We start from the raw sequence: 24,047 nt of genomic DNA on the forward strand, positions 1-24,047 counted from the left end.
AACCCTAACTGCGACCCTTGCAGCTAGCAAGGCTTGTTTGCGGTCTTTCTGCGGGGCAAACACTTCTGCACGACTCTTCACGACGTGGGACATCCATCGTCCAAAGGGGAAGTTTCTAGCCTTTTGTCGTTCGTGCAGAATCCTCAGCTTCTACCATTCAGTGGCAGCTTCTTTGCACCCACAGCTGGCATTTCCTGGGCATCTGCCCACTCCCGACTTGATCGTGACTTTTGGACTTGGTCCCCTTGTTCCACAGGTACTCTCATCTGGAAATCCATCGTTGTTGCATTGCTGGTGTTGGTCTTTCCTGCAGAATTCCCCTATCACGACTTCTGTGCTCTTTGGGGAACTTAGGTGCACTTTGCACCCACTTTTCAGGGTCTTGGGGTGGGCTATTTTTCCAACCCTCACTGTTTTCTTACAGTCCCAGCGACCCTCTACGAGGTCACACAGGTTTGGGGTCCATTCGTGGTTCGCATTCCACTTCTAGAGTATATGGTTTGTGTTGCCCCTATTCCTATGTGCCCCCATTGCATTCTATTGTGACTATACATTGTTTGCACTGTTTTCTCTTGCTATTACTGCATATTTTTGGTATTGTGTACATAGTTCTTGTGTATATTTGCTATCCTCATACTGAGGGTACTCACTGAGATACTTTGGCATATTGTCATAAAAATAAAGTACCTTTATTTTTAGTATATCTGTGTATTGTGTTTTCTTATGATATTGTGCATATGACACTAGTGGTGCTGTAGGAGCTTCACTCGTCTCCTAGTTCAGCCTAAGCTGCTCTGCTAAGCTACCTTTTCTATCAGCCTAAGCTGCTAGACACCCCACTGCACTAATAAGGGATACCTGGGCCTGGTGCAAGGTGTAAGTACCCCTTGGTACTCACTACAAGCCAGTCCAGCCTCCTACAGTCAGTGCACTTGATGCCACTTTAGAACTTTAGATCAATTTCACTTGCTAGCATCTTGGCCTATCGTTCCCACTTAATAAGACTGGTTGCTTATTAGAGATTCTCGGGTCCTAAACATGCCGGTCTTGCCCGATAGCTTAATAGTTATGCTGGGAGTCACTAATACAATCCATAATCATTTTACCTTCACCACAGTCTTGCTTGCCCACCTGCAAATAGCACACCATTGGCAGGATGTCAACCTATCCATAGCCTTGCTCCAGAATGCAAGACCTTATGAACAACTTTAACTTTGAGAAGCGTATGCTTTCAAATATTCAGAGGCATTTCAATAACGAGGCTGCAATGAAACCATTGAGGTTAGACTGTAGAGCATTTTAGTTTATACTCCTGATATTTATACATTTACAGGGCTAGATTTCAATATGCCGTAGACTCTTACTTATACTTACAAATAATTGACAATGCTGTGAATTATGTTACTCTTTTTTTCTCCCTAAAAAAAGAAAATGGCTAACGTCCCATGAAATCTTAATTGTTGAGTCATTTAAATTAACAACATGTGTTGGGATTCTATTGTTCTACTGTTGCTAATGACTCAGCACAAAATGTTTCCAACTCGCCTTTTAATTGACTGCATGCATCATTTAATCTCAATGATACATCTACATAGATACTACCAAATGGTCTACACTTAATAATTTGGAAAAAGAGCAACACAACATGTTATTTGCAGCACTTTTTAGTATCTCTCCCAAAGAAATCGTTTGTCTTAAAAACATTGTGCTGAAGTATTATTCTTCGTTTCTGTGTCAGTGATTTATTTTAATAAGCCTTTATTTCTGTTCCCATTTGTTCTTCCCTTTAAAGATCCGGACTTCAAGGACCTCGGAGTTCTGAAGCCATTGCCAGGTTGGTATGATGAGCAATCACAACTTGACCGTTGCGGTTATATTTGATAAACAAACTAAATTGCGGTTGTTATTCAAGTTTTTTTTTTTCTTCTCCGCTTTTTTTCTTGGCACGTGTGCTCAGTTTGTGAGTTTGAGATGGGTGGACCAGAAGGAATAATTGAATCCCTCCAGATTGTAAAGGAAGGGAAGGCTTCTGCCTCTGAAGCAGTGGACTGCAAATGGTACATCCGGGCGCCTCCGAGATCAAAGGTCAGTCCTTGTTCCGGGAGCTGTTCTGTCATTTGTTTTACTAATGTGCCATAAATGTATCAGCTGGCTTGAGATATATTTTACATATGTTCATGTTTCATAACTAGCTCTTGCTGGATTAAAATACAGTACACCTCTTCTTATTGGTATAAAGGACGCAATTGAATAAAACTTCGTTTACAATAATTGAAAATAAAATTCGTGTTCACAACACTAGTGTTTTTACTTTCCTTGAATAGTTTTGTGTCGTGATATTCACAACATATTCAACTGTGGGCCAAGGCACGTCAATTAGTTAATCTGCTTTGGTGGTTAAATGTTAGTAATTTTTTTAAAGAAATGTCTTCATTTTTGTATTATTGCAGATGCTCTTGAGCCCATTTTAATGGCATTAATTTATTTACACACACCTATCACAGTGTATTTATTACTTGAATGTTTTCACATGTTCACTTGTGATATGTTTGTTTCATTACAAATGCTATTTGACCTAATTTTGCTCTTTAGAATATTATTTGAGTCACATATTCTGCTTGCATCACTTTTTCCTAACAGGTACAATACTTATCCAACGTTGTGTAGTTCGTTTTCGAGGTTTTCCAGCCACGTTTTATTTTTGGATATTTAGGTTGATTTGTTGGAATAAAGCAGAATGACGATGTATGTGGAATACGCTTCAATTCGATAGAACAATTTAAATCACATACAGAACATAGCCACTGTCACTGCCACTCTCGCTATGCTTAGTTTAGTGTTACATCTCACCTAGTTGATACAGGAGTATTTGGTTGGTTTTGAAAATGACAATGTTTACACACAGTCCGAAATAACACTGGAATGTTTCACTGAGTGGTTAATATGAGCCGGTGGTTGCAGGTGGGGCCCACAGGTACTCATTTTGGGGACTGGCACATATTTTTCAGCGTTAGCCTTTGACCCAAAACAAGAGAGAAAAGGCCAGAAAAGAGGGAAAGAAGAAGGAGGAGGAGAATGAAGGGAAAATAGTGACAATGGGAGAAAAGACGAATGAAAAAGATGCTGCAGGGATGCTGGATATTGTTGAAGGATAATGGGGCAGGGAGTGTCTGGTGGTTGAAGAAGAAGACATGAAGTTGATTCAATGCCTTGGCATTTAGCAACCCTTATATTCAGCAGTGCTGGATGCATCCTTCTGAGACACATTTTGGGGCCAACATATTGTTTCTACTCTCTCCACAGGGTTCCTGATGTAGAAGTGAAGACATTTCATAGAAATGGGCGGTTACAGATAAAAATAAAGTTGGAAGTAAAGATAGTTCTACAGAGGCCAAAAACTGAAACTTGGAAAAGCGAGCCTCATTTTAAAGCTACCACTAATTATACCATCAGTCAAAGGACATGCATTCTATTTTGCACATAAAAGTTAGACTCCATTGTTGCTGAAGGTTGGACTACATTGTTGCTAGGCCACAATCCATTAAACAACTCCACTTCTCCCTCTAAGATGTGTTTGACTACAGCAGACTGAATAGCTATGGCAGCTGGTGTTATTTTAAATTGGAGGGGAATAGGTCCATGAGTTGATTTGAATTACAAAGAATAACACAAGTAACCACAACTTCGTCCCAAGGTATTTTGCAAGGTTCTCCTACTGTGAAAATTGGGAAATAAATTGACAAATTAACATTTTACAGGGCACTTTTTGTCTATTTTCACTATTAAGCCCTGGCTTCTGAGGTATCCTCAAATACATACTTCAATATTTCTATAATCTGTGAAATAATACTTATTCCTGCAATGGGTGTTGGAGGCTCACCATCCTGATGATCTTTGTAAAAAGAGTGACAAAAGTTAGAATGACAGCACAATGTGCCTAAAGAAAAGGTGAAAACTCCTGGTGCTACAAGTAGTTCAAACATTTTATAAACACTTCAAATATCCTGTCATTGTTTTAAATGTAATTAGCATCTTTCTTCAATTCTACATTTCACTTCTTTAATTTTCCCATCATGTCTCTTCGAATAGGTTCCCAGTGAAAAATATGACAGAGAATCTAACACCATGGGTGGATATGAAAATAAAAATAGATGAGACAAATCACACAAAGTTGTTGACAACAGAGGTCAAATTCCCATATCTTTGATGCTACTACATGTATGAGCCACTACATCATGGGGTCTAAAATGGAATTGCAACTACAGATTATTCGACTCCATCAATGTATTTGCGTACAATACCATATAATTACAATGTTCTTTCCACCTCAGCACTTGCGTGCCTTTAGACTGGTCACTGGGTTGTTCTGGAATCATTTTTATTTTACCTAGAATGTTGTGTTTTGAAAGAAAAGTTGAAAGCTATGCGGCGAAGCAGAAGGCGACTCTGTGCTGAGGCTGCCTCGTGCTGTGTTCTGTTACTAATAAACTTCTCGTGAACATAATAATTACAGGATTTGGTGACAAGTATAACGGTCCTTCCTAACATTCACTCTGACTTCACCACAAGCCTCCAAGCCTTCTCTAGGAGAGCCATTAATGAGCAGGGCTAAATAAAAATAACATTTCTTAAATTACATTATTACCATTGAAGGTGCCTCTTTTACATTCTCTTGGGTTAGGAAGTCTTCATATTTTTAGCTGCTGCTACAGATTGCATCATTTATCTTAACTCAAGGTTTACAAAGCTGTAATGGGTAATCTAACTCAGGCCAGAAAGCAAAACATACATTTAAAAGTGGGTAGAACACTAATAAAATAGATACATCCTACTGGACATACACCTCTGGCCTAGCTTGTATGCCATGGTAGCAGAAGATAGAAATGATTGCTCTTTTTATGAATAATTCTCCACTTTCTGATCTAGCTGCACCTATTAAGGCACTTGTTGTGCTTATCTTTTACACAAGAATGAGAAGACATGTGAAATGGCCTTTGAGAAAGGGAAGATCAGATGTGCTTGTCAGTATATACACCACTGATGCTCAAACACTTGAACCCTATACAGATTTTCTGAGCACGGAGATTCCATTAATGAACATTCACAATAGTCTGTTTTCCAGCACATAAAGTTTATTTTCTCTGGTGCATGAACCCACAGCCTCACTAACCAGGAGAAATATATTGGTTTGATCATGGCTGCAGTGAAGCAAATCTAAATTGCTGTTGGCGATTAAAGGAGTCATTAGGGCTAAGCTGAGAGAGGGAAGGAAACAATGTAAGACAGAATTAGCTTTATGTGAAAAAAAGGGGGGAGGAATTATTTTAGTGAGAATTGGTTTACCACTATGAAAACTAATGATTCTTCATCCTTTTGGTATCTTCTCACACAGGGTAACTCAAAGGCAAATAAGAATTTGGAGTTTATTGTTCAAGCACAGATTTGGCATGAGCAATCCTCTGGTCTCTGTTCAGGTCCAGATAGTAGAGTGAATTCTACAGGGGGTATGGGAATCAAAACCTTGTCAGTCTGCTTTAGAAGTGTGCTTCCAGTTTCATTTACTTTAGGTGAAACAATTGTAGCTACTGAGGCTGTTACAGATGGCAAAGCACCAGGTGTAAATAGGATCCCAGGGGAATTTATTGAACTGAACCTGATGTGTAGGGACCATATTTTCATGCCCTTTTCAATGCAATTTTAGCTAGTGCTGATATCCCTGAGTCCTGGTGAGGGGCTAAGAATATTTCGAACAGAGTCCATGATTGAATTAAAAAACTTACAAGTACTATGCCCTCTCCATGCAGGATTTAGACTACATACTAGCACCATTAACCAGTTTTTTCTGTTTTATGTTATATCTTTGGAAAAGTGTAGTATTGAACCACAGTCATTTACATGTTGTATTTGTAGACTTAAGGGCAGTTTTTGATTTGGTCCTGTGACTTAAGCTCTGGGAGGTACTAAGGAACATGAGTATGTCAGATAAATTATTTGAACCAATAATATGCATTTACAAGGCTAAATATTGGCAGACTAGATTAACATGAGAGGGGGGTTTGCCCATGCTGTGTTCTGGCCCCGGCCTTGCTCATACTATGTTAAATGGGGTGATCAAAATGCTTTACAGCTGTGAAAATGGTTTCCCTATATTAGCCGATCAGAAACTACATGACCTTCCCTTTGCAGATGACATCCTACTCATCTTCAAAACCTTGGTTAACAGATTATCAAAATTGTGTACACAAGTTGGTTGGAAACTAACCTCAGAAAAACAAAACTTATTGCAGTCTATTCACAAGGTCCTTTAGGGGCAAGATGAAATTTGAGTGATAGCTTATTTGAAGAGTAAAGGACTTCAATTATTTACGGGTACAGTTAGTCAATTCGCTCACATGGACACCTCAGATTATACAAAGCCAACTGACCTGTCAACACAGAGCTTATTCTTAAAATCACATAATTCTTCCACATATAACCCAATATCACTAGTTTTGGAAATATACCAAGCTAAAGCTGGACATAGCTCTGTATGATGCAGAGTTATGAGGCAATTGTGATGTAAATAATCTTGCTTGTTTTGAAAATAAACTCCTGAGAACACTTGTTAACTTTCTGCAAAGTGCAACATTGAGTCTGGTACCCTTGGATTTGGAGATAAAAGTAGATTGGGCTACTTTAAATCCTTTGTTTTATTGTTAAAGATTGTTGTGTAACAAATAATTAGAACCATATAAGCAAGCATTTGCAGAACTGAGAGAAAAGGACAAAGGAAGTATATTACCATGGTTTTCTCACATCAAGTCCTGGTTTTATAATTTGGACCTCCGTGACATTTGGGATAATCCTGAGTCCATTTCAATCGGAATAACTGCTACTTTTAAAGCTAAATATTCAGCATATATGCAGGAAAAGTGACCGCTAGATTCAAAATTAGGCTCCTTGACCATAAGGTTCTTAAATTTCAAAAATATAATGGTGTTTGAAAAGTTGTTGGATCAAACAGAACCAACTGAGCCACAAACATTACTTATGAAATTTCAAATTGGAATACTACTTGTTGAATTGTTTTTGTACAAATGGAAAGCGAATATTGCCTATTCTAATATTTATCCTTCCTGCAAGGTGCCTGTTGAATCTATTGCCAATTTTTTGTTCTGTTGCCCAGCACATCATCACATTAGAAAGAAATGAATAATTCCCATGTGCATGAATATGGCTGTTAGACAGTGTGAACATACTATAAGTATACCTAGAACCAATAATAAATTAGTTAACAGGTATTGCCATAACTAAATATTTACATTCAGATAGCCGCCTGAGACACAGACCAATTACTTGTGTATAGAAGTTCAAGTGGACTATTTTGTAAAAACTATTTCTGTTTATAGCTTTATTTGAATTTTTTTAAATACATTTGACATGCAGTTTTTATGTATATTAGTACGTTTATATATTGCAATTGTTTTTATGTTTATGTTTGATAGGAGACTCCTCCTAAAATAAACATATTGTTCAACATGTGGTGTAAGAGAGATTGATAACTTTGTAAATTAAATGGTAAATGAGGTTGATTATTATGCTTCTACAGTGTGTGTGTGGATCAAATAATTTAATTTTTCCATCAAGCTCAGAAAAACAGTGAGAGTGTAGATAAATATGTTGACTTTGAGGAAGTTAGTTATCATACGCATGTTTATGATTTTATAAGAAGAATTTATCAGAGACCAAAAAGTTCTGCGCACAAATAACACTAGAATCCAGGACAACCTCTGAGTTAATGGTGAATCCCCTCTGGCTAATGCAATGGCTATTGTAATAAAAGCAATGTTATCCTTTAGATGTGCTATACCTGCTCTAGAGTATAAAGACAAATATAAAGAACTTGCTAAAAAAGAAGAAATTGTCAGTAACATTAAACATGGTTATGAGAAACTGTAAATGCCAAAAGAACATTTATAGGGCATGATTCACAAATAGCCTCCACAGTTGTGGTGAAGGCTCTGAACTTGTGGCAGAATCCCTACAGTGAGAAACTGCAGTGATGAGATTCTGCCACAGGTGAGGAGACTCTGCCTTGACTGCAGAGCCTCCAGGACGACTGTGGGGGCTTTTTTCGGGCCCATAGTATTTTACATCAAGTAGGAAGTGATCGAGTTATGAACTGCCATTGCTTTGGGAGTGTTAGTCATTCAACTATCAATAAAATCCTATTTACACAAAAATGTTTGGACCATGGCATTTCGCTTATGTGTGTGGTAACAAAAGAAACCTTGGAGCTTTCAACACAATGGAATGCAATGAGGGTACTTCTGATTGTGGAAGTGATGATAACGTTGATGTCATCAATTGTGAGAACAATGTTGTTTTGAATGTGAATGGAAATAATAAAAGCATGAGTAAACCAACTTGTCATATGACAATTGGTGCTATTCTCATCCACACTGTTGCTGAATCAGGTTTACTATGGTTTACTGTTTCATCAAATGTTTGCAATAGGAAATTCCTTTGAGGGTAGGGGGTGTTTTTTTCAAACCTACTAGGATGACAGGATCAAAAGATGTTACATATTGTGCTTGCTCCAAATGGCCATGACACGTATTGACAGTGGATAAGGGAGAAGATATTATAATGACAGTGCAAGATAAATTCCTTAATGTGTTAAGGGAAGGTATAGAGCATTCTCTCATTAAATCATACTGAAAGTAAACAACACTTAAAGTTGGGATATCCCTTTTTTCGTAAGAGATAAAGTTAAAGCAGTACTGAACATATTAAAGATGAGGGTGATGGAAAAAGTTGAATCAGCTGAATTGTCACCCCTTTGGCTTTAGCTCAATGGGCTAATGGGACATGTCGGTTTTGGGTGGACTTCAGGGAGCATAATTGCAACACCTTGGTGGTATAACTATGCCTATAGTTAGTTATGTCCCTACATACAGAATGAGCTGTTCAGCGGAGCTACAGGAAGCATTGCTCTGAAGCTGCATTGTGCTGGAGTCTTTTACTAAAAACCTTATCATAAATTTCGAATGGACAAAATCAATACAATATTTTTTTTTTAAAGAACTTTATTTAAAAAAAAAAAAACTGGTTAATTTAGTTTTTGTATTATTTAGTTAAATTAAGACTACAAGGTTCCTAATGTATTTCATGCAATTGTGTTTGCTTTTAATTCATTTAATTAAGAGTTATGGTAGATTATGTAATCCACTGTAATGTAAATGTATTAAGTACTTAAGAAAAGGACAATTTTTTTAATGTATTAAATTAAAACATGTAAGGTTATAAGAACAGCAGTAAGGTCTGAAATAGCATTAGATAATTGCTATCTATTTAATGTAATTTTAAATAATTAAAATTAAGTGCTGGTCATGGATATTACTTAAATCATTTAAAAATAAACTACTGTGACATTAATAATTAATAGGGTTATTGGATTAATTTTCATGCATTTAATCATTAGAAAATAATTAAAGGTTAGCGCTCTAATTATTATCATTATGATTAGGATGTGTTTGTCTTTTATTTCAATTCATGAACAGGTTAATACATATATAAAATGTTATTGTACAGATAAATATTACATTTAATTTAATTTTGATTGATGGTTCATGTTAGGGTAGGTAGGGCCAGATTTGTTATGATTAATAATTTCCTTTAATTAGATTATGGCTAGCACAAAATGATGCATTGTGCCTTGTTAGTTACATAATATAATACATGACAATTATTTAAACTACCTTTACTTTAAAAAGGTCAGTGTTGGGTTGAATATTGGGGGTCAAAGTAGTTGCAAATAGTTACACTAGGAGCGCATCTTAATAAGATGCCTGCTTTTGTGTTGGCGGCATAGTGGTACCTTGAGGTAGTATCACACATCCCATAAGAGATAGAGGGATGTTACAGTGTCATACTGAGGTGCTACTGAGGCTTGATAGGCTCTGAAGGAAGACATCTATTGGTTTCAGAGAGCAATTGTAGGAATCTTCCCTAAATTGATATGCATAATATATTGCTGCCACAGAACTCAAGAAATAGCAGCCATTGCACAATGTGAAACCTTTAATCAAGGAGCCATCATATGTAATACGACACCTGAAATCCGCATGAATTGTCACGCATAAATCAGCTCCAAATAGAATGTAGTCATGTTGTTACAAAGCATCAGCGTTTTATCCTGTGACTATACACACTATTTTCTATCAAATGTAAATGTTTCATTTTGGGTAAAAATGACAAACTTTCCCAACAAAATGTCAGTTTCACAAACTGCATTGTTCTACAATGAAAAATGATTTTTACCTGTTTAACACATATTTTTTGATGCTCACAAATGGTTATTTCTACCAGGTACCTGTTTTTTCTACACTATCATCACAGAAATACAGTTTCTGACTTTCAACACCCTGTATCTTTATCAAATATCAGAGAAACCAATCATATCACATGGTGCCATGCCATTTTACAGTTATGGCAGGGATGGTCAAACTATGTCAAGAATGCAAACAATGTGTCAAGAATGTGCACCATTATATCACATCTTCTATCAATACAGATATACCCACAATATGCACAAACCATCCTAAGGGTGAAACAAATCATGGACTAAACGCCTTCGAGTTGGCAGTAAATGGCATGTTTGATATTATCACAAAATGATATGCCAAAACGATTGCTTGGGTCACTTTTTGCCTGAGTGGGCAACACCATGCCATAGATAACATCAGATTTGTAATACTAGATTAGTTTGACACTTTTTCTGAATCATGCTAATTATTTATAAAGGCAATACTCATATAAACATGCACTAATCACATTTAGTTATCTTTTAGGTACAATAAGGCAAAATGCTGAACATTAGGAATGTTACATGTTTTAGAAAGGGTGTTTAAAATCTTTACACAATGTGAAATGTTGTAGCTCTTATGTAGTCTAGAGAGAACTTATAAGTAGGTCAAATCTGCCCCTCTTATAATGTATTTTAAGTGATATGCCACTTCATTATATTGACTAAACATCTTTAATACAGGTATATCTTGAATGCCCAGTATATTTTTAAGCCTTTTATTAGAAAGAATACCTCTGACAGAAAAGTAAACTCATCTTAAATTGTGGTGTAGATGTTTAGAATGGCAAACATGCATATTTAGTATAGACAGTCTTAGCATAGCCCATGCTAGAAAAACATAGGTTCTAAGGCTAGACTTCTAACATGCAGACAAAACTGAAATACCATCATTTCAGATAGAGAAGTGACATGATTTGTCTGTAACTTAAGTCACTGTTAGGTGCATAAGAGATTAAAATGGGCCCTGTCACAGAGTGGCCACATTCAGGTGTCGGTAGTTATAATAAGAAGAGGTTTTGTATTGATTTTTAGAACCAGACATTCCCTCAAAGGAAAATAGGGTGTTAAGCTTCAATAGGCTCCACATGAATGTATCCAAGTTAGCTAATAAAATGCTCAGTTTTCTTCTACAATAATTATTATAGCTGTGGATTTTAAATTAAAATTAACTCCACCATTTCGTTGACTATGCAATGAATAATTTATTACCATTATACAATGGTTATTTACCCCACCTTCCTCCTAGTACTAGCTCTAGATGGTTTTCTGTGATGTGTAGTATATTAGTCTTTCCTAGATTGGCTAGTTTCAATGGTTGAAGTTCTTTAAATGCACCTGCTAGACAGAAGTTCAAGGTCGACGATCAAATCTCCCAATAAATTATGTTTATGAACCAACTTTTAATTTTGCACTTAGTAAGCAGTAAACCACAGTTACTGCACCTGTCTCAACTACACAGTTCCTTCCTTTAGGTGGATGATTCATCACCTACTGAGGATCACCTTAATGGGTGCAATCAAATATTAAATAAGTTAATTTCTTGCTTAGAAGTACCATGTAGTGAGGGAAATGGCTCGTCTGATAAGCAGTCCTTGTTCTCATCCATCACCATAGGCGGTTTGACAAAATCTGTCAACTAAGTACGAGTAAGATAAAAATGCATTACAGAGTAACAGAAGGGTGAGATACAGTGGTACATCTGGAATTAAATCAGCTTCAGGATCAATATAGACCACTGATTAGGGAAGCAAAATATAAATGTTATGCTAAACTAGTCCTTAATAAGTGAAGCCAGTGAAATTGGTGATCTTGGAAAATTCTAGAGTTTGGTGAAGATGGGTACATTAGAATCACTGTATGATTTGTGTGATCTAAGAAGAGGCCTTGGTTGTGCATGTGGCAAATTTATATGAATCAGTAGGAAGACCTCACATTGGTGTATCTTATTATGCTGATAGTGAAATACTTGATTAATTCCCCATTCTCCACCTGTAAAAGACCTATTGTTTCCAATGAGTTGAAATAGAACTTCCAACCCTGATACCTTAGCAGCCATTATCTTAAAATATGTTGTGAAAAAGTGGCTGCAAAAATTGTTACATTTCTTTCAATAGGTGGGTGAACCTGAGCAGTTCCCTCCTCATTTGATATGAGGTGAAGGTGACTCCTAGCAATAAAAAAGGAAATGCTAGCCGTCATACCAACTGTAGGCGTGTAGGACTGAATTAACATCTCTGGCAGTTTTTAATCAAATGCATTTTACATCATTTGAAAACTTTGATTGTTGGTCAAATGATACATTTAAAACAAGGCAGTTTTAGATTGAGTCATTATACTATAGACCACTGCTGTCGGCAATAGTGCTGATGGCATTAGAATAATTGTGGAGTTTAAGTAGTTGTTTTGTATGATTTTGATTTGATGGATAGACATCACATTTGGAAGAATTTGTGTGCTTGGAAAATTATTCACAAATGTGTTTCAGTTCTCAGTGCTTTACACTGTTCTAAATGGACATAGATGGAATTTTATTTAAAAGGCCATCTCTCCCACAGTATTTTAATTGATAATGACCTGAAACAGGTCTGTTTTCTGGCATCCTTCCTCTATGGCCTATATTTTGCATATCACCAATCTAAAGTGAAAAGAGTATGTCGTTTTCACTCAAATGAACTGATTTTAATGGACCACAGGCATATTGAGCTACAAAGGAAATCGGTGGCTTTATAAAATTACTAGGTTGATAATCAACTAACAGTTAAGGTTGATTCTGGTTTTTAATAAAAACTTGAAATATAGTGGGAACAGAAAACTCATACAAGTATTTAGTTGTATCATTTGCCTGTTCTTTATATTAAACCAAACATTTATATCTAGTGGCTCAGGTTATGGTGTCTTGGATAGGGTTAGGTAGATTTAATGATGAATTGATAGTATATCGATGTTCCCTTTTATTTGTTTTCAAAAGCAAAATGACTCCACTGGTTTTCTATTGTGCAGAAATGTTATCCTGTGACTACAGAGTTTCCTGGAAATACATACTGAAAATACAGCCCAGTAATATGATACAGGTAGGAGATGGGCCCTGGTATGTTATTGTGAGATCCAGTTTTTTTTAAAGATGTACACAATCTCTGTTTTCAAGGGCTCATACTAAAATCTCTGTACTCTTTTGGAAGGAGTAACAAAATGGTTATAAAAAACTAGCTATATCATATTGTTTTAAAAATGAACTCATGCAGAGTTATGCATGCTTCCTCCGATGGGCTTAAGGGATGAGCTCCGTTTCCTATTTAGCCGGAACTGGAAGGATTAGTCCTGCAGACCTCCAATAGAAGAAACTGGAGACATCTAGAGAGGAAAACATCTATTACTGCTACAGGATATATGCAGGGTGAGAATGGAAACTTCTCGGTGCTAGCCTAACTGCCCCACCAGCGAAAGAAGACTGAGGTACTGTAATTCAAGTAGGTCTGATTCCACTGTTTTCGGTCCTGAGTGTAGTGGCACAGATTGGGTTAATGGAGGAAAATATTATTATAAATGCATATGTTGAAATATTTTGATAGACGTCTTTTTGTTTTTACTTATTTTAGGGACGCATTTTAAAAGCAATATTTGTTAACTATGGTGCTTTGTTCGAGTCAACCGCTTTGACACTGCTAGTAAACATGTATTATGTGGAGATGACAGTCTGGTTAGGCCACTTTCGACTTTCTGTAAAAAAAATGGTCTAGTTTTATTATTTGATATGTCTATGTTTATATTTATGACTATTTACACTAAGACGCAAGTTTAACAGATTTTTATCTAAAACTTACATTTGATATGGTAGTATGTGGGTATGGGAGCTGTTACCCTTAGCTTGCCAGCTGCTACACTTGGAACAGCACGGACAACTCTTGGTGTCAGGGGTCAAGACTACAACGGGAGTAAAATTAAACAGGATCACATAAACCATATTCAACTGATGTATTTTGGCCTCTTTATAATTGCTTCTGTTTAGTTTTGTTGTTGGTTTTTAAATTAATCTTCTGATGGAATCAGTACTTGGCTCATCACTGGAATGTGTACCTCTCTACTATTTTGTCTGTTCTTCTCTTATTGCCCTTTCATTGCGGACAACGAGTGTAGTGGTGTAACAGAGTTATGGAATTTTGTGACACGGGATATTCAGCTTGGGCATGTTAATTCCCCTATGTCCTTTCAAACAAAGCATGCATAATGTATTACTCTAGAAGTTGAGCTCACTGGCGCTTGTGCCTTGATGATATTTATAAATGTTTAATTTACTTAGATACCACATTAGATGTAATATATACAAAAAGGTTTTTTTTTAAGAGTATCATCAGGCCTACACACCTGAATAAGCAGTCATAACAAAGTATTTTATTCAGTAGTCTTCATTTTTAAGTAACTGTACAGAGGCATGCAAATGTTCCGCATGGCTTAGTAACCCTTTCTGTCAAGAAAAATGATAGTTCGATAAAAACCTGATTTAATTTGTTTGTGCTCTGTCTATCTGGGTTTTTACATGATCTTTAGTATGATTAATCAGTATAAAGGCTTTGGTTTGATGAGTGACAGGCAACAGAACATTTTAGCACTTCATTTTCTGTTTTTACTTCAATTACATTAACCCTGTGGAAAGTATACAAAATTTAAAATCAATGGAATTTGTGAGGTTTAGAACAAATAAGAACAATAATTGGATGAGATCACAATTGTTGGACCTGGACCTTTTTTTGCAGTGTCATTCCCAAAACTTTTGCCTCCTTCCTCCTATTTTTTCTGAGCTTTTTTGTCAGCTTTAGGACTCTGGGCACTTTACCACTGCTAATCAGTGCTAAAGTGCATGTCCCTCTGTCTAAATTGTATTGGTGATTGGTTTATCCACGATTGGCATATTTGATTTACCAGTAAGTCCCTAGCAAAGTGCACCAGAGGTGCCCGGGCCCTGTATATCAAATGGTACTAGTGGGCCTGCAGCATTGATTGCCCCACCCACATGAGTAAACACTGCAGTGTCTGTGTTTGAAGTTTTGCACTGCCACTTTGACCTGACCAGTGAACCCACTTGCCAGGCCCAAACCTTCCCTTTTACTACATGTAAGCCACCCCTAAGGTAGGCCCTAAGTAGCCCCATGGCAGGTTGCACTGTATTTTAAAGGTAGGACATGTACTCCTGTGTTTTATGTGTCCTAATAGTGAAATACTGCCAAATTCAGGTTTCACTATTGCAAGGCCTATCTCTTCCATAGGTTAACATGAGGATATCTTTTAAGTGCAGTTTACCATTGGAAGCAGATGGCGATATGGAGTTTGGGGGTCCCTGAGCTTATAATTTAAAAATACACCTTTTGGTAAACTTGGTTTTTATATTGTCTGTTGGAAAATGCCACTTTTAAAAAGTAAGCATTTTCTTGCTTAACTATTTTGTGCCTCTGCCTGGCTGCCGAATACACGTTGGGTCAGATTGACAGTTGGGATGTTTGTGAATTTACTTTAGACAGTGACATAGAGGAAGCTGAGGTGTGTCCTGCATATCCTGATGAATCTTTCTGGGCTAGAGTGGGAGGAAGGAGCTGTCACCTGAATTTGAAAGGTCTGTGCCTGCCCTCACACAATACAGACTCCAACACCCTAAAGTGTGCCTGGAGCAGGGCGAGGAAGAGGCAAGGTCTTGTGCACTAGAAAGACTTTCCTTTGACATTTGCCTACTTCAAAGGCAGAAATTAGTATAAGTATTGGACTGCTGACCCCACAAATTTAGATTACTTCTGGATCAAGAGGAACCTCTGCCAAGGAGAAGAGCTTGGTGCTCAAAGAGGACCTGCCACTCTGTCTGTTGCTTTGCTGTGCTGGCTTGCTGCTGCTGCTTCTGTCTTAAGTAGAAAAAGGACTGGACTTTGCTTTTTGAAACCCTGCTTGTAAACTTTCTACAAGGGCTTGGACTGAGCTTGCCTCCTGTTAAGAAGTCTCAGTGACATCACAGACTTCATCTGTCAGCATCTGGGTACTCCTGCTGAAGACCCTGGCTTGCCCAATTGTGATAATCCAGTCCCTGGGCCCCTGGGTGTGAAAGTTAGCTTGAAACCAAGAAAAAACAGGCACACAGACCCCAGACTACTTCAGAACTGGTGCCTCTGCCTGCAACTCCAAGCTGTGGTCCGCTCTGGAGTGCGACAACCCCAACCAACCCCACTGGCCCAATGTCCCCGCAACTTTGCTGAAGTCCCACGACATTGTGAGTCTGGAGTGCCATGTCACTGACGTCTGTGACACCCAACTCCATCGCAGTACCTGTAGCCCCATGGCTTGACCACGACCCCTGGGTGTCGTCCACTAGTTCTTCACCAGCTGGATCTTGAGGAACCAATGCCTCATCTTGATGCTGCATCACCTCACCTCCCCTGTTCTGCAGTAAAGAGCCAACGCCACACCAGTTCCAGCGATGCCTCACCTCCCCAACTCCATGCACCGGCTTGTTTTCCTCGTTACCAAAGGTACTGTACCTGGGGGTCTATGCAACTCCATGACCAATGCCGCCCTCCCTGGGAGTGGTGTCAGACTGTTAGGAATGACTCCATAAATTACGTTAGGATAGCCCCATTTGGAGATATTGTTTTTCTAAGTGTTTTTTACTGGGATTTAATCTTTTAAAATTCATTTCTCTGCTTGTGAATGTTGAATTTTTGTTGTTTTGGTCGTGTTTGATTTAGATAAATATTGGCTATTTTTCTAAACTGGTGTGTAATCCTTTTGTTGCGTTTTCACGGTGTTACTTTGTGTGTTTGTACAGATACTTTACACATTGCCTCTGGGATAGGCCTTGGATTGTGTCAAGCTACCAACAGGATGAGCAGGGGTTATTTGAGCTGTGTATCTCCCTTACCCTGAATAGAGTTAGGGTCCCTACTTGGACACTGCGTAAACTGACTGCCAACTAGAGACACAATTTCTAACAGTGATTATCAATAGATGTATTCCATAGGTCTCGGTGGATTCACCAAATTCCATCTGACGCACAAATATCCATGTTTCAATATTAGCTCTCAAAATTTGTGCCTCCTAAATCACTTTGTTTCAATGTTTTTAATTATTTGACCTGGAAGGGAAAGTACATTCTGAAGATTTTGCAGAAGCTCATGTACTTTTGCCTCTCACTTAACAACTTTACACTTACTACTCACCAAGGCTCTCATCTGTGGCCTAGCCATCCACATTACACATCATGAAAATATAATCAAAGGAACATCTTCTGCATTACAGGGAATAGTCCTTTTATATGTATAATGATGTACACATAATAGAATAACCATCATCAGCAATACAAACCATCATTATCCCATTACGTCTATAGAATTATAGATTTAATAGAAACACTCCCTCATGGATAGAAAAATCCTTTACTGAGTGGCCACATTAAACATGGCTGCCGCTCAGCAAATCTCAAAATGCTTTACTGGCACACAATGTTTCTACATATATATGTGGATAAAAATGAAATCTTTCTCTGTCTCATTTGAATTAAACTCCGAGGACATTGTACAGTGTAGCAACAACATTTGAAAGATAGAATATTAAATCTTACTAAGGCTACCACAGCTTGTTACTTTGCTGTTATAATTTATATATTGTCATCCCCTAGCATCTAAAACAATATCATTTGCAGGCACGGTCTCCTTTGTGACAATTGCTATACATTGACATCTCTTAGGAGGAACGCCAAGGATCTGATTCACAAAGCCTTTTGCATGTGAAAATGTACATTTCAAGCCAGAAATGGGTGGATTTATAACACATTGTATCTGCAAAAGAATATCTAGCAGGCTTAAGTGGCTGCTGTACTATCTTATTAACATTCTAATCATCATCAGAGGGAACCTTTCTAAAGTCCTAAAACAATCTTAATAGACTTGATAGGAAGTGCAAAGAGATGTTTGGAGACCATGACTAAACTATATCTCCCTCTAAAAATGGGAGGCCTTTGGGCCCCAAATTCTGAATGTTTCTAATTGCAAATGCAGCTGAATTGGTTAGTAGCATAGCTAAACCCAATAGGCACAGTTAAAAAGAGATTTGCAGCTGCCACATTTGTCACCATCATTATATTTGAATTCCTATTTGCTGGATGGCAGCACTGTGATACATCCCAAGCACTCCTTAAACCAACCAGGCATTGTTGGTGCTGATACATGCAAAAAATGTAGATGTTCCAAGGTAGATACACCAGAAATCTGGCAGTGGGGCTTACCAAGGATTATACATGCTAAAGCAGCACTAAAAAAAGTGGTTTGTGGTAGAACCACTATAAACCAGATTTTACATCCATACAACTCAGGGGCTTGCAGGACCTTTGATGAGTAATGAGGATAATATAGACTGCGACAAAGGCAATTCCCTTCTCGTGCAATCCTTTTCAGAACAGACAAAGAGGTTGGAGACAGACCAGGCACTCCAAATACTCCTGAATTATAGGAGGGCGAGGCATATTAGCACCCTCAAAGATAGCTGGATGCTGATTCAGATGAAAAGCTCACTGATACCAAGTAGTTGGCAGCCCTCCAAAATGTGCTCAAGATTTCTACAAATGCATTTATATATTTCAATCACCTGCACCACCCATATCTCAGGCTGGTCAAATTACACAACTTGCTCCTGGAATAGCAGGTAAATGTCCGTATTGTAGGACTGCTGAGGCCACACTTTACAATATGATCTGGCTGTGCCATTAGATTCCTTCATTTTGGAGGCAAAGTTATAAAATAAATTTCTGGTTAGACAGGGAATCTATCTATCTATCTATCTATCTATCTATCTATCTATCTATCTATCTATCTATCTATCTATCTATCTATCTATCTATCTATCTACCGAAAGGTATAAAGCTAGCAGGATTAACAACATTTACTTCTATGCAATGCATGGGATGATGGCAAATAAATGCATGGTTTGACTTGTGAACTTGTAAAACCCCACAAAATCCTGACTTTGTCAGTATTCTTCTCCTATTGTTTCCCATCATCTTCCTTAGTGGGAGAGGTTCTTAATTGAAAACAATATTTTACAAGTGGAGAAATACAAAATGTGCAATTGTCCATAATTACCGGCTTACCAAAAGCACACTTGCATTGTATGCACAGATCTACATTTTAAGAATACCAACGTCCAGAAATGTCACATGAAGTTACCATTAGCATGCTTGGAAATCTACAACTGGTGCAGCTTTCCAGTTTTCCAGGTAAACAGCTGGGAATATTTGTGACCTGCAGAATGTAATACCTCTACATCCTTTCGTATGGGCATTTCCACAAGTGCAGATGTATCATTTTTTTTTATTAAATAAGTCCCAAGAATTTAGTTACAGTCTCAGTCCTTTAGAAACAACTTACTTAAAAACGTTGTCTCAAGAACCTTATACCAGTATATTCTACGCCTCAGTAGATTTGCTTTCATACTTCCAGTAAAAGACAAATAGAGTTTCAAAATAAGCTGCTTACCATAGTTTATCACTATAGGATCAACTTGAAGGGTGACATGCCCCTTTATATCTTATAAGAGTTCCTGTGGCAGAACAACATAACATATTTGAGGTGCCAAGTTCTTAGGGGTGTTTTACCATGGTGTGTTCAAATGAAAGTACCAGCTCAACTGCAAAACAATTTCCAACCAACTTCACTATATTGTTACAAACATGCGAGTCCTGGTGAGGACAGGTCAGGTGGGATGAATCTGAATGGCATCCATTGTTGAGCATAGGTGTTCTCATTTAAATAGAAGTATGGTGAGTATGCTATCCATCTAAATCTTACATTAGACCCTATTGGCTAGGGGAATCAATACGGTTTGGAAAAATTCGTTTTTTAGGAGACCATAATAGACCTCTAGCAAAGGAGAGTGAAAAACAACATTTCTCCAGTCTCTTCCTTTTCTCTTTTGGATTTGTCCTTGAGGTACCGTCAGAGAGTAGTTTCCCTCCATAATTCAGCCACAAATCTAGAAAACGAATTGATCATTTTGACAAATGATAGACATTTCCAACGCCACACAGGAAGTGTACATTAAGGCCTATATGTAAAAGAAAATGATGGAGTGTGACGCTGCACCAAAATTGGCAGTGCCATGCTCCCTCATTTTCACAACGCAGGGAATACGGCACATCACTATGTTGTTCCCTAAGCTGGTGCTAAATTAAGCTGCCTGCACCAACGCAGGGTTCCTTGCACCATCGTGCAAGGATGTCTGCATAGAGGGGTTTGATTGTTTATGTGCGGGAAGATGTCCCTTCCTGCACATAAACAATCACTAATGGCAATTTGGCACTTCTCTGTGTTCTGCAGAATGAAGCACACAGAAGTGCCAAAACGGCATTTTGAAATGATTGTATATGTGCAGGGAGGGACACCTTCCCGCACATAAACAATCATGTCTAGCATTTTGCTCTTTCATTGCGTGCTGCAGAATGAAGCATGCATAGAAAAAGCAAAAAATGAGGAGGAATGAAAGTATTTCTCCTCTTTGGACCTTGCTAACGCCACCACTAGGGTGGTGTTAGATTTTGGCACTGCCTCAGGTTTATGAAATTGCGTAAATATGAGGCAGCGTCAAAATGCAATAGCTGTTGCTGTGGCACACCCACAGTAACACCCATTGCACGCCCCTTTCACGCAAAGGGCTGCATGTGAAGGGGCTGTATTTACAAGGTGGCTTAACAATATACAAGCCTTTGTAAAGCATCTTTTAACTGAATTTCTAATGATTTTGACAAAGGTGAGCAGTTCAAATAAGCAGATCAGATATTGTGGGATCCATTTTCCCAAATACAATATTTGACTCCAAGTTCATCCAATTATTTAATCTTCTGTACGGGACATGTCTGTCATTTTATGTCTGGCGTTCTCTGCCAGACTGTGGAATCTCCATAGTCGTCAAGATGCTATCAAATTGTTTTTATATGAATACCAAATAAGAGTAAACGTACACAAAAGTGTATGTTTACATTTGTGAATTGGGCCACCATGTACAATTCGTGTATGCTTCAGACCAAAGGAGCTGTTTATTTACATCTCCTAGTCAATATTTAATTAGCATTTTAACATAAACCTGTTTCCCTGTAATGAAATGCATTTTAGAACATTGATAGGTCTTGCTTGGAAACCACATTCGGCATTACCTTCTCACTTATGAATAATCATTGAGACAACAAAAAAGTGATGGATAACTTTACATTACGTCATCTTCTGCAAATGTAGGAGGTCGACATTGCTTAAACCATTCTTGACTCATCCCCCTAAACTGTCTTTCTCTTATACCCACTTGGTTATCATAGAATCATTTCGTTTTCCTATGAAATTGGGGGGCATATTTATACTCCGTTTGCGCCGGAATTGCGTCGTTTTTTTTTAAGCAATTTCGACGCAAAACTAACTTCATATTTATACTTTGGCGTTAGACGCGTCTAGCGCCAAAGTCCATGGAGTTAGCGTCATTTTTTAGCGTGGACACCTACTTTGCGTTAATTATATGCAAGGTAGGCGTTCCCGTCTAAAAAATCGACTCCGAGGCATGTGCGTTGGATTTATACTCCCGGGCAAAAATCACGCTCGGGAGTGGGCGGGTCAAAAAAAATGACGTACGGCCGCTTTTGCGCCGTTTTTTTGCGCCTGCAAAAGGCAGGCGTTAAGGGACCTGTGGGCTCTGAAGGAGCCCAGAGGTGCCCTCCCATGCCCCCAGGAACACCCCCTGTCACCCTTGCCCACCTCAGGAGGACGCCCAAGGCTGGAGGGACCCATCCCAGGGACATTAAGGTAAGTTCAGGTAAGTATTTTTTTATATTTTTTTGTGGCATAGGGGGGCCTGATTTGTGCCCCCCTACATGCCACTATACCCAATGACCATGCCCAGGGGACAGAAGTCCCCTGGGCATGGCCATTGGGCAAGGGGGCATGACTCCTGTCTTTGCTAAGACAGGAGTCATTTCTATGGGGGTTCGGAGTCGGAAAAAATGGCGCAAATCGGGTTGAGGCGAAAACATTGCCTCAACCTGACTTGCCCCATTTCTTGACGCCCAAGCCCCATATCCCCCTACGCCGGCGCTGCCTGGTGTACGTCGTTTTTTTTAACGCACACCGGATGACGCCTAACGCCGGCTAACGTCATTCAATAAATACGGCGCCCGCATGGCGCTTCAGAATGGCGTTAGCCGGCGCTAATTTTTTTGACGCAAAACTGCGTTGGCGCAGTTTTGCGTCAAAAAGTATAAATATGGGCCTGGATCTCCTTCGAGTTTTATCGCACTGCATTTTGTAGCATAAGTATAGCTTTCAAACGTACAATTTTTGCACGATGACTATAAATGAATGTTTAACTCCTTATGATATCCTTGACCTGAAAGTGCCTCTTTGATGTAGTTCAATTTCTGTTCAAAAATGGCTTCCCCACAGTGCCGGGTGTTTGCTGGTTTATGGACCGATTCCTGCAGCATGTTTGTAATAAACAATTGACGTTGAGACAGTGCTGTATGAGACCAAACATTATTTTATCCTGTTCATTTGCATCTGTATTTTAAAATAAATACTTTGATTGAAGTATTATGGCGATTGTAATTCAAGATGAAGAGCATATTCTGTATTTCCTGATATAAGGTAAATGAAGGAAAGCTTAGAAATTACTATTATTTCTTGCAACCTTTGTGTTTTTTTGAGTTAACAGAATTGTTTAAAGTGTATTTCTGTCTCCTGGCATAGAACATCTTTGCATTTTCGAAATCCCTATTCCCTTCGTGGTTTGAAGCTGGATTTCTGCTGAAGCAAGCTTCAGTTAGGTAAATAAATACTTGTAATTTCCAGCCGATGGTTAATCTGAGCAGGTGGCCAGAGGAGATCAGCGTGTCTTCTCTGATTGGACCCGGGCTGTCATTTATCAAGCACGACTATAGATTGCAAAATCAGAGCGTGATATGTCTAAGCCGCTCGCAGCCTGGACGAGAGCCCAAGGGACGGGGACTAATAGTGTATGAGGAAATGGGCGCTCTTTTACTCAGCCCATGTTTTCTTCGTGATCTATTTACTAATATGTGTGCATGCTAAATGACATGCAAACATCTAAATGCCACCTATACAGGAAATAATACATATGACCTTTCAGTAATGATTGTCAGACATTACCATGCATACCTTTACCTTATGGTACCTATCAAAGCTTTGAACTGTACAACATTTTGTTTTGCATTGTTGTACTTTACGACACAAAAGTGCTGATATTTAACCCCTCTAACCTCTCCAAACTCTTTTAAAAAAACCTTACTACCTCTTCTCCTATCCATCTCTAAATCCTAAAAAAACCCTTGTTAGCCCACATATCACGAGTCATATCTTCTATGACATCATTGATAATATCGCTGCAACATTTGCGATCAAATTATTGATGAAAAACTGTGCATGGCGGGGGTGCACGTTATAGTTACCTTAGGGCACTAGTTATAGTTTCTTGAGATAACTATAACTGCTGAATTTCTATTGTTTTGTGTGTGTAAAATCTGGACTTAAATATAACGTCCCTATAATTTTGTTTTTTGTTTGTGAATTCCTAAATTTTTTACAATTCTATTTCCTAACTATAACGTGCCTGTAACCTTTTGTTTTTTCAGTGAAAAAATATACATAATTTGCATATATATATATATATATATATATAT

General features: G+C 38.2%; 1 protein-coding gene across 4 annotated transcripts in view; it reads left to right on the plus strand.

Moving 5' to 3' along the window:
- Positions 1–24,047, plus strand: part of NETO1 (neuropilin and tolloid like 1) — a 766,912-nt gene that overhangs the window by 227,639 nt on the left and 515,226 nt on the right. For all 4 annotated transcript variants that reach the window (XM_069219884.1, XM_069219887.1, XM_069219886.1 and 1 more), the window contains exons 5-6: positions 1,793–1,834; positions 1,958–2,085. In XM_069219884.1, the coding sequence (XP_069075985.1) occupies positions 1,793–1,834; positions 1,958–2,085 (170 nt within the window). The remainder of the gene's footprint in view (positions 1–1,792; positions 1,835–1,957; positions 2,086–24,047) is intronic.

The sequence above is a fragment of the Pleurodeles waltl genome, chromosome 2_2 (assembly GCF_031143425.1).
Source record: "Pleurodeles waltl isolate 20211129_DDA chromosome 2_2, aPleWal1.hap1.20221129, whole genome shotgun sequence".
NCBI lineage: Eukaryota > Metazoa > Chordata > Amphibia > Caudata > Salamandridae > Pleurodeles > Pleurodeles waltl.